Below are 12,023 nucleotides of genomic sequence, written 5' to 3'. Positions count from 1 at the left end.
TGACGGGAGAGGTTAGGAGATTCTTGAAGGCCAGAAACTCTGCTTTTAGAACTGGGTACCGGGTACCGTATGGTATAGAAAGAGCGAACTTGAAAAGGGGTATCAGGAAAGCAAAAGTGGGTAAGGAACCATATCATTTCTTGTCTGCCAGTAGGACTTGACCCTTACCAGTTTGCATACAAGGCAAAGAGATCTACGGAGGATGCTGTGGCAATGGCTTTACATCATTCCCAAGGCTCTGTTTATATTTCAGAGACTCCAGGCTGTTGGAAGTCTCACGGAAGATGGATGTTGATATTACTGGTTTCCTGGTTTCTTTGTTCCGGTTGCTTCTCTGCTTTCACAGAGAGAGGGTGTATGTTTCTTTTATGTCTGTGTAGTTAGAAGTAAAACTAGCATGTAGCAGTTACCCCCTTCGGAGATAAGATTGCAAAGGTGGCTACTTTGCAATCCTTTTCTCCGCACAATTTAAGGTGGTAAATATTAACCTGCTATTCTCCGTCCCAGATGCGTGTGTCCATGTGAACCTGAAAGGGACTTGGATGTCATGCTTCTTAAGGATATTTGCATAGAAATATAATGGTGTAACAGTGCACATAGTTAGACATAGGATATCACGTAAAATTAATATTTTGTTGCTCAGTTACTTGTGGTATTCTAGCACCTTGGAAGAAATATTTTCTCAATAGTGGCGTATGCTTTACATTTACCAGGAAGGTCCACTAATGACTGAAAAATGTAGTTTGCTTTAACTGTAGCAGGAACCACCCCAATCATTCTGTTTGTACAAACCTCACTCACACTCACACACTACATACGCCACACTTCTGTTATAAATTCATAGAAAAATCAACCATACATTGGATTTGCACTGTTCCATTTTTATTTTACTCCATATGACAAGGACTATCAAAAGGGGGTGGCTTGGTTCTGGTCAGCCATAATCCCTTCACCATCCCAGCACATCCACAGGAGCCCTGCCCAGTTGCTATGCCAACCCTGATGATCCCAGACAGAAGACAATCAAGATCACAAAGAACTTGCATATGGGAGTGGATTCAGCATGGACTGAAACAAAGGACAATGATCAGATCTTCCCTCTGGGGCAGGAAACTGCCAACTCCCCTTTGTTTCCTGGAAGTGACTCATGGGGAGGGGGGAAAGGAGGAACCAGCCAGGTGACAGGACACTCAGGTTACCACCAACTCCTCCCTCAGCCCCTCCTTTCTGTAATGTATGCATGATGCTTCTGGGGGTGGGCTTGACCTAGAGGAGGGGAATTTCAAAAGTTTTTATAAGACCTTGCACACTATATTTCTTTGTCTTTCCTCTCTCTTGCAAGTGAGGGGAACACCCTGTTGCAAGAGTTCAATAAAGGCCAAGCCTACAGGCTGCTGTTTTGCTCCAAGTTATCCTGGTTGGTGTCTTTGTTTTGTCCAAGGGAGCCCTCGGATTTTTCCGGTAACAGATACATTCGTACCACGGAAGTCGAACAGAATCTGTTCCAGAAGTCTGTTCGACTTCTGAAAAGTTCGAAAACCAGGCTGCAGGAAGTTCCTTGGACGTTCGGCTTCCGAAAGAATGTTCAAAAACCGGAAGACTCGCTTCCGCTTTTCAATCATTCAGGAGCTGGAACGTTCGACTGCCAAGGCATTCAGGAGCCAAGGAACAACTGTAGTTGTTTATTTCCTTGACATCTGCCGGGAGGATTTTGGGTATAACATTGAGTATGATGTGTGGTTGAGGTTGCGTGGTGAGTTCCCGCCTCCCACCAGAGGAAATAAAGACTCAAGACACACTTGTTTAGGTTAATGGGCTAAAATTGGCCACAACTTTATTGATTACAGGTGATGAGCGGTATTGGCCTTAGGCATTGGTCCTAGTCAACTATCTGGCTTCAGTCTGTCTACCTGAACACCAGTAAGGGTTAACACCAGCAGGGGGTTTCCTGCTGATGCACATCAACAAGGCACTCCCCCGGGGTCACCGCTCGGGGGTGCGCTTTAGGCCCTGGCCTCCCTAGGTTTCGGACGGGGACCACGCCCCCTGGAGTCCTTTACTAGACTACCCTTCCCAACTGGGGGAGGTGATGGCGCTCCTCCCCCCCCCAGTCATCTGAATAACAATACCCCGACCAATGCCTAACGGCCAAACCAAGAAAGTTGTGACGATTTGCTAAGAGGGAGGCAAAAAAACCAAATGGCTGGTGCCAATTTGCCAAGTGGAAAAATTCCTACCACGCCCCTTAACGGCGACCAACGGGAGTCCATAGAAAGGTCAAAGGAGAACCTTAAAGGGTGGGTGGGTGGGAAATTCTACAGTTGAGCAGCGGCCAAAAAGGAAGATCCTCTGCTGCACTTGCCTTAAATGCGGCAAGCCACACCCCCCAAGCCTGCAGATTGGCTGGCCAGGGGGATGACGCAGCAGAGGATTCCCCCAATCGCGCGGGGCTGAGAACCAGCCTCACGAGGTCGGAAGTGGCTTTGTGGAATGAAAGTCTAAAATTTACAGCATGTGCCACCTTAAAAGAGGATGTAATGAAAATGATGTACCGGTTAAGCTGGCCAAAATGTACAGGATGAGTAATAAATTATGCTGGAAATGTAAAGAGAAAGATGGAGACCTTTATCATATGTGGTGGACATGTGAGAAAACAAAATTATTTTGGGAATTAATGTATAATGAATTGAAAAAGATGTTTAAATATACCTTTCCCAGAAAGCCTGAAGCTTTCCTGCTAGGCTTGATGGGAGAGGAAATTGCAAAGGTGGATCAAAGATTATTTATGTACGCAACAACCGCAGCGAGAACTTTATTGGCCCAAAATTGGAAATTACAGGAAGTACTGATGTTGGAGGGGTGGCAGACGAAAATGATGGATTATGAGGAATTGGCCAAACTGACCTGCAGGATTTGAAACCAGGATGAATCAAAATTCCAAAGAGACTGGAGTAAATTCACTGACTATTTAAACAAGAACTGTAGAATTCTGAAGACACTAGCAGGATTGAAATAAACCTTACGACATGGATTTGAATAAAGAGGAAACTATGAGATGTAGATTGGAAATAGAAAACTGTTGGCGGGAGGGAGGGAAGTCATTTCTTGGCAGAGCAGGGAAGGAAGAGTTGTACAAATGAATGTGGAAATTTACTGTTGTTTGGTTAAAGTGAAAATTTAATAAAAAAGTATTCAAACAAAATTAATAATAATTCAAATTGCCCTAGAAGTATTTTGTAGTTTTGCCTTCCTTCCAGGTGGTGGCATCATATGCTCACTTTCAGAAGAAGAAGAAGAATTGGAGGGAGGGAGGAAAAGTTTTCCCTTTGGGTGGATGCATTTCTGTAAAAAGAAGAAGAAGAAGAAGAGGAGGGGGAGGAGGGGGAGGAGGAAGAGGAAGAACAAGAGGAGAGAGCTCTGTGGTGTGATTTTATTTTCCGTGTTAAGCATGAACAAGGAGCAGCTTAAAGATTTACAATTCTTAATGAGGCATAACAAGGAGAACAGTGTTTCCATGTGCTGCTCTGGTTCGCCAGAAGTGGCTTAGTCATGCTGGCCTCGTGACCCGGAAGCTATACGTCGGCTCCCTAGACCAATAAAGTGAGATGAGCGCCGCAACTCCAAAGTCGGCCATGACTGGACCTAATGGTCAGGGGTCCCTTTACCTTTAAGGTTATATCAGAGACTATGCTTTACATGTTTGACCAAACTGCGGGAGGCAGTGGAGGACAGAAGTGCCTGGCGTGCTCTGGTCCATGGGGTCACGAAGAGCCGGACATGACTAAGAGACTAAACAACAACAACAACATGCTTTATATGTGAAGCTGAGGCTCCAATACTTTGGCCACCTCATGAGAAGAAAAGACTCCCTGGAAAAGACCCTGATGTTGGGAAGGATTGAGGGCACAAGGAGAAGGGGATGACAGAGGATGAGATGGTTGAACAGTGTTCTCAAAGCTACCTGCTGGAGGCAGTGGAAGAAGAAGAAGAAGAGTTTGGATTTGATACCCCGCCTTTCACTCCCCTTCAGGAGTCTCAAAGCGGCTAACAATCTCCTTTCCCTTCCTCCCCCACAACAAACACTCTGTGAGGTGAGTGGGGCTGAGAGACTTCAAAGAAATGTGACTGGCCCAAGGTCACCCAGCAGCTGCATGTGGAGGAGCGGAGACGCGAACCCGGTTACCCAGATTACGTGACTACCGCTCTTAACCACTACACCACACTGGCTGTCAGGAGTTGTCTGGCATGCTCTGGTCCATGGGGTCACGAAGAGTCAGACACGACTAAACAACTAAACAACAACAACATCCTTTATATACCCAGTAGATTGCTGCAGCCCACAGGAGAGCTTCTCCAGCAAATTCCAAAGATATCAGAAGCCAGCTCTGTGGTAACTCAGAGCAGGGCTTTTAGTGTGGCTGGCTCTGTTCTGTGGTATAGCATTTCTCTTGAGATATGGCACTTTCTGGAAACAATCTGTAAAACAGTGGGAAAGATGAACGAAGGACATAGCTCTATTAGATTCACAGCTCTTTAAGCCAATTAAGTACTATCGTTTTCATGTCCGAAGAGGTTCCTCTGTTGCCATAGAGACAAAGGGTTGGGCCTTCCCCAAATCACCTGGATGGAAGCCATGCTATTCTAAGAGGAAAAACCATATGTTGGGGGGCGGGGAGCTCTGAGTGTCAGAGAGAGAGAGAGAGAGAGAGAGAGAGAGAGAGAGAGAGAGAGAGAGAGAAGAAGAAGAGATCTGGCTGATTCTGGAAGCTGGAGACACAGAGGCTGGTCTTGCTGTGTGCTGAAACCCAAAGCCCCTCCATCGTACAGTGGTACCTCGGGTTACAGATGCTTCATGTTACAGACGCCTCAGGTTACAGACTCCACCAACCCAGAAATAGTAGCTCGGGTTAAGAACTTTGCTTCAGGATGAGAACAGAAATCGTGCGGCGGCAGCGGGAGGCCCCATTAGCTAAAGTGGTACCTCAGGTTAAGAACAGTTTCAGGTAAAGAACGGACCTCCGGAACGAATTAAGTTCTTAACCAGAGGTACCACTGTATACTCACATCATGTTGCACATATGTGAAAATAAAACCATAGATCCTAATAGACACCACAGTCTCCTCTGGTCTTCATTCCAGGGAAACTGAACCCTGGGTAAACGATGAACTCTCTTAACACACAGAGATTGATTTGCATGCAATAGCAACAACAGCAGTAATTATGGTTTAGTAATCACCGATACCTTTATTTTCCAGGAACTCCATCATTCTCTCTTTTCCCCCTTTCTTCTCTTCCCTCTCTCTGGTATTCAGAGGGAGATTCACCTCCAGTGATTTGTTCTGGGTTTTGCATCTCTGCCAGGTCTTGCAACAGGACAAAACCACTTATCCCCGCATCTGTGCCTGGTTAAGCCAGTGTGCTTATGGGTTGGACAGCGGCCGCACCTTGTCTCAGGTCATGGTGATGGCATGCTGGACTTTCCGAAGCAGGAGGAGGGAACCACTTCCCAAGGAGCCTACAAATACAGGCAGCCCAGCCCTCCTCCAATAAACACTGGACACCCGTCTGGCTTGTAACGCTGCATTCACCTTCGCTGCATCAGTCCACCCCAACGGAGCCATGAAGATCCTTCACCTGTTCTGGGCTGTTTTGTCTGTGCTGCTCCTGGCTTCCTCAGGTAAGGGATGGAGAGTAAAGAAGGGAGAAAGGGGCTGCTCAGCCAATAGCCGAGTGGAAGGGAGAAAGGAATTGAGATGTTCTATTTCCTCGCAAAGGAAAGGAGCATTTCTCTCTAGCTTTTCTGCCATAGAAGGATAGAATCGTAGAGTTGGAAGAGACCCAAGGGTCAGTGTGGTGTAGTGGTTAAGAGCGGTGGACTCGTAATCTGGTGAACCGGGTTCGCTTCCCCACTCCTCCACATGCAGCTGCTGGGTGACCTTGGGCTAGTCAAACTTCTCTGAAGTCTCTCAGCCCCACTCAGCTCACAGAGTGTTTGTTGTGGGGGAGGAAGGGAAAGGAGAATGTTAGAATGTTAGCAACTTTGAGACTCCTGATAAAGCGGGATATCAAATCCAAACTCTTCTTCTTCATCATCTAGTCCAACCCCAATGAAATGCAGGAATCTCAGCTAAAACATCCAAGACAGATGGCCACCCAACCTCTGCTTAAAAGCCTCCAAGATTTCCCAGACAGCTAGGTCCAGTGGTCAGGGACGATGGGAATTGTAGTCCAACAACTTCTGGGGGCACAAGGCTGGGAAAGACTAGAAACTGAACAGCAGTAGCTTTCCGGGAAGTTGGAATGCAGCAGTTATCCAGATGGTTCTGGGGTTCCCCACTCCTCTCATAAAGCTTGAAAACTTGTGCCTCCTTTTCTTCCTCTTCCTAATTTACTGTATTTTTCGCTCCATAAGACGCACTTTTTTCCTCCTAAAAAGTTAGGGGAAATGTCCGTGCGTCTTATGGAGTGAATGTGTGGTTGATCGCTGGCTCCCTTTCCGGCCCCGGCCCCTTGCCCAGGCCTCCATTGCTGAATGTTCTGCAGAAGGAGGCTGTTTGTTTTCCCAGTGACATGCGACTGGCTGATTAGATTATCTGTCTGGAAACTGTAGAAATGGCTCCCTTTCCTTTCCTAAAGAAGCTGCAGAACTGTGAGTTGAACTCCATACAAACAGGATTTTTTCCCCTTGCAAAGTAAGCTCAACAACTTTGGGCTGATCCTCAAAAAGGGGGCTTTTCCCCTTTGCAAAAGAAGCTGCACAACTGTGAGCTGATCCCCCCCCAAAAAACGGGGCTTTCCCCCCTTCCTCCTCTAAAAACTAGGTGCTTCTTATGGTCAGGTGCGTCTTATGCAGTGGACATTAATCTCTCTCTCACTCTCTCTCTCTCTCTCTCTCCCCACTTTCCGCAGGATTTGCCTTTTTCAAACCACACACCAAACGGCAATGCTATGAAGCCAACGGTGCTTGCAAATTTTTCAAGTGCCCCTCTCCCATGCTTCAGATCGGGAAATGTGGAGCCCTGAGGAAATGTTGCAAAAGGTAACTTCAGCTCGCCAAAGGAGAGGTCATACAAGTTGCTGGGGTTCTTCCCTCCCCAGCGCCTTCTGAACTGAGCATGCTGAGAAGACAGCCAAAGCTGTGGGGGAGTTAGCTGGGGTTTTTTGGGGGGGGGGTTGCCCCAGGTGAAGCCTCCAAGGGGTGCCATTGAGGTTCTCAACCTGGGTTTGGGTGTGTACGCAAATGTTTGTGGGGCGTGCCAAACTGGGTTTTTGTCCCGGATGAAATAAAGTCTAGTTTTGCCCCTGTAAAAAGGCCCTGATTTGAGGGACTTCAAGCTGCCATCCTAAGCACGAGTCCATCATTTCCATCAAATTTAATGGAACTTGCTTCCTAGGAAACACATTTGGTTCCCTGCCCACCACCTCCAGTACTCTGAATTCCAGAAGTCCAGATCAAAGCTTAAATGAAACCCTGTACAACCTTCCACAATGAAAGTCGGCGTGAAATCCAGAGTATATTACTGAACTAAACTGATTTCTATCTCAGTGTTCATAATGACCTCCTACTTACCCTCCCCAGTGTTTTTAAGTTGGTATTTTACTTGAGCAGTAATTTGCCAGTCTGGATTCAGCCTAAGGGATCTACTGAAATGAGAAAGCAGCTTAATTGTATATCTCTGATACCTTTGTGTGCAGAAGAGGAGCAATAACAAAAGTTTTGAGATGCTTGCTAGAGTTAACTATACTTTTTTTTTTTTTGCATGTTTACCATAATTTGTACATTAAGTATATTTGTATACTTTGTTATAAGATTTATAGTTTGCACATCAAAAAGCCATTCTCCAGAGCTTCTATGGATAAAAGATGAAAATGACTTACAGTGCAATGCTTATTTAGGTTAACTGTGCAACTTGGGTAGGCAATCCTATGGCTACACTGGGGCCAAAATTGTGGAAACCTTTTGGGGAAAGTGTGTTTCTGAGGTTTGATGGTTCGTAACACCTGATTGGCTCTCTTAACGCTCGTGCTCATTGGCTACATTCAAATGAAGGAAAGCTACTGCAAATCAACCTGAGCAAGTTGTGCTTCCTTTTTGTGGTTATTTGGCTACAACATTTGATGGAATACAGATAATTGAACAATCTTGGTTGCATTACATTCTTCATTAAATTATCTTCCCATTGATATATAATTTTATGGTATTACTCCTCAAAAAAGTGGTCTTATGAAACATCAGAAATACACTTTTCCCCAAAAGGTTTCTACAATTTTGGCCGCTAGTGTATTCTTGTTGTTTAGTCATTTAGCTACGTCTGACTCTTTGTGACTCCATGGACCAGAGCACGCCAGGCACTCCTGTCTTCCATTGCCTCCCGCAGTTTGGTCAAACTCATGCTGGTAGCTTCAAGAACACTGTCCAACCATCTTGTCCTCTGTCGTCCCCTTCTCCTTGCGCCCTCAATCTTTCCGTACATCAGGGTATTTTCCAGGGAGTCTTCTCTTCTCATGAGGTGGCCAAAGTATTGGAGCCTCAGCTTCACGATCTGTCCTTCCACTGAGCACTCAGGGCTGATTTCCTTCAGAATGGAGAGGTTTGATCTCCTTGCAGTCCATGGGACTCTCAGGAGTCTCCTCCAGCACCAGAATTCAAAATTCTTCGGCGATCAGCCTTCTTGATGGTCCAGCTCTCACTTCCATACCTCACTACTGGGAGAACCATAGCTTTAACAATACGGACCATTGTTGGCAAGGTGATGTCTCCGCTGGTGTATTTATCTCAATGCAGTGGTACCTCAAGTTACATACGCTTCAGGTTACAGACTCCGCTAACCCAGAAATAGCGCTTCAGGTTAAGAACTTTGCTTCAGGATGAGAACAGAAATCGTGCTCCGGCGGCGCGGCAGTAGCAGGAGGCCCCATTAGCTAAAGTGGTACTTCGGGTTAAGAACAGTTTCAGGTTAAGAACAGACCTCCGGAACAAATTAAGTACTTAACCCGAGGTACCACTGTATATCTGTCGCATTTGTAAAAAAACAAGGACAATTCCACATATAAAAACAATGCAAATGTCTAAAAACTCTTCCATGATTATTTTTTTAAAAAAGTAGAGGCTAGCCTATCAGAGAAAATGGGGCAATGCCCCACTAAGCTCAGTCTGAATTCAACAAATCCCCACCAGTCTGCTTTCTTCCTTGCACCCAGTCCAGAGGTCAGCCCTGGCTGTCCTCTTTCACGTTGCCTTTGCAGAACTCAAGGAGCATGTGAACGCAACTGGAATCAGTCGACGGTTTGGTTCCCACACCTGTCCCAACACTCAGCTGATGTCACTGGTTCAAAATGCTCACGTTGCAGCTGCAGGCTGAGATAAAGATCTTCACCTGGAAGGCTTTGCTGAAAGGGGAATTCAAATGCCCAAACAACATGGTTAAAGGTGTAGCTCAGGCCTTTCACACCCAAGAGACATAGGCAACATTGGGTGGAGACCACATTCCAGTTGTACACATCTAGGTCACATCAACAACACACATGTCAAGAACTCTGGGAACCAGGCAGAGGGCCTTCTTGGTAGTGGCACCCACCCTGTGGAATGCCCTCCCATCAGATGCCAAGGAAATCAACAACTATCTTACTCTTAGAAGATATCTGAAGGCAGCCCTGTTTAGGGAAGTTTCTTTTTCTTTAAATCAACCTTTATTATACATAAATCTTAAAATACATACAATTTCAAACATCACATTTCAGACATTACAAATTATAGACATACAAAAGAATATAGAAGAAGAAGAAGAAGAAAAGAGAAAAGAAATAGGAAAAGAGACAGAATATGATTTCATTTATATGGGGGGGGGAACCTTCCGACTATACCCGTTGTACTATTTTGAGATTAATTTTTTTACACAGTTTCCTGAAAATATTTTCCTCCTTTTTGATTCTGGTTTCCTCTGATATCACCTTATGTTACATGACTCATTCAATCTCTGCCATAAAGCTTTTGTTATCACAGTAACCTTTGAGATATATTTTGATTGCTATCCATTCTTTATTAACATCTTGTATCGAGTTTCCGCTCACTAACCCAGTTATCCTTGCTAACTTTAGATATTCTAACAATTTGGTCTGCCATTCGATTTTTGAGGGGGTGGTTTCACTTTATTATTATTATTATACAGAGGCATAAGATTTCTTTGAATGTGCTTTGTGGGTGTGACCAAGGTTAGCACAACTAAGGAGCCTCAAATACCATATCCATCGTCTTAGTGGATGCCCAGCAGCCTCTTGCTCAGAAGTAGGCAAAAGATAGCTCAGGATCTGCAGGCTTTTGCACCGATCCCTGCTCAGTGGATCTTGGGATTCTAATTAAAAAAACAAAACAAAGTAAATCCCAAAGGCCTTTAAGGTCTTAAGAAGATTAAAAGTAACCTTCTACTTTTTCTTTTATACCTACGATGAGAATCCTATATTGTTTACACTTATTATCCATATCTCCCAGTTAACTCTTTTAAGTAATTGGTGTGTGGTTTTTTACTTAGTGTGAAGATGAGTTGGGACCCCTGCTATATAAATAAATGCATAAAACACTGTCAAGTTATTTATTCTTGTCTCCAAGTTTTTTACGTTACCTTTCAATATTACCGTAATTGCCCATTTATTCTGCCCTGCACTGTTATCTTCTTGAGCGCTTCCTTTATAATTTTTACATCGGATTCAAGTTTAGCATCCTCTAATTTAGCATTTATCCTCTGTTAAAATCCATTTAATTTTTCCATTTAAATTCCTCTATTACTGAAAAACTTGATCCATACAAAAACTCCCTCCATTCCTTCCTTCCTTCCTTCCTTCCTTCCTTCCTTCCTTCCTTCCTTCCTTCCTTCCTTCATTCCTTCCTTCGACTTGTAACAATCATTCTATTTCTTCCCAAATCTAGAAGACAAAAAAAACTCAGAAGCATGTACACTTTCATTGTTGTTCTTGAAGGGAATTACTGATTATGCAGCTTGCTAGATTTATAATTACCTTAATTATGAAATGTGTTAATTGAACAGGCACTGGTTGTGCTAAGTATAACTAAGACAGCTTACGAAATACCGACATGCAATTTCAGTTTAATGGGCCAATGAGCGCTATTTGCATATCCCATTAGTTACGCACAGTGTATCAAGTACGTAACTTGTTAGCTGCTCAGAGCATGAAAGGCACATTGCACTATACATGTAGTCTTTTAATTGCACAGTCGATGGCCCAGTTAATGTCACAAGGCTTGCAAAAGTTCACGAGGAAATTTTTAAAAACAAAATTTGCATACCGATGGCGAGAACTGAACATAAAATGGTGAAAGTGAGAAACTGAGATTGACAGAGTCACCCAATGGGGTTTTGGTATGTTTCTGATGAGCTAACATTGCTTCCTTCACCTTTTTCCATTGCTAACATTGCTTCCTTCACCTTTTCCCATGTCTCAGAGACTGTGACTTGGCAATGAAATTGAAATAATTATTGTTGTTTGCTTTTAAGCCCAATGTGATAGAAGACTAATTGATGCCTGCTGACCCAGGATCCTTTGAAAAATGGGAGGTGTTCCCTCGACTTTGAGAACTACTGGATCCTGCATCACCCCCCCCCCCAGCTGGAGATCCCGTCCGTTTATTCACCAGAGAATCTGGCTCAAAATGAAGGGGCTTCTGCAACATTTACAATGAGAATATGAGCTTGTTCCCTTGCAATAAAAGCAAATTCAAGAGATTTGTCTCCTTGGTTTGAAGTTTTCAGACCTGAGTGCTGTTGGTTATCTAGCCCAAATGCCACCTTACAGCCATAAGAGGGAGGTGTTACCAGGCATGGTTGTGCGGAAGTCCAAAATGTAATGAGGGGGGAAAGCCTAAAGGGGGGAGTGAAATATACTCGGAGTCGAGAGTGGATTTCATGAACTTTATTCAGCTCATAGTGGTGAGGAGGAATGAATTTTCCCCCAAAATATCTGCTTTATATACATTATTTACACAATGGGCCCCACGTGATTGGCTAAT

General features: G+C 44.4%; 1 protein-coding gene across 1 annotated transcript; it reads left to right on the top strand.

Moving 5' to 3' along the window:
* Window positions 1-2,333: 2,333 nt before the first annotated feature.
* LOC144327189 (antimicrobial peptide THP2-like) lies at window positions 2,334-11,611 on the top strand. Its single transcript, XM_077925415.1, has 3 exons — window positions 2,334-5,678; window positions 6,911-7,040; window positions 11,512-11,611. The coding sequence occupies exons 1-3, from the start codon at window positions 5,621-5,623 to the stop codon at window positions 11,519-11,521; spliced, it is 198 nt and encodes a 65-aa protein (XP_077781541.1). The 5' UTR covers window positions 2,334-5,620; the 3' UTR covers window positions 11,522-11,611.
* The last annotated feature ends 412 nt before the right edge of the window (window positions 11,612-12,023 follow it).

This window comes from Podarcis muralis, chromosome 3, assembly GCF_964188315.1.
Source record: "Podarcis muralis chromosome 3, rPodMur119.hap1.1, whole genome shotgun sequence".
NCBI classification, from domain to species: Eukaryota; Metazoa; Chordata; class Lepidosauria; order Squamata; family Lacertidae; genus Podarcis; species Podarcis muralis.
This window is presented reverse-complemented; position numbering and strand designations above follow the sequence as displayed.

Excerpts from the sequence above, each read along its gene's own strand:
- LOC144327189 (XM_077925415.1), top strand. The coding sequence starts at position 5,621 with ATGAAGATCCTTCACCTGTTCTGGGCTGTTTTGTCTGTGCTGCTCCTG. Across the intron at positions 5,679-6,910 it reads GCTGCTCCTGGCTTCCTCAG|GATTTGCCTTTTTCAAACCA; the intron begins GTAAGGGATGGA and ends CACTTTCCGCAG.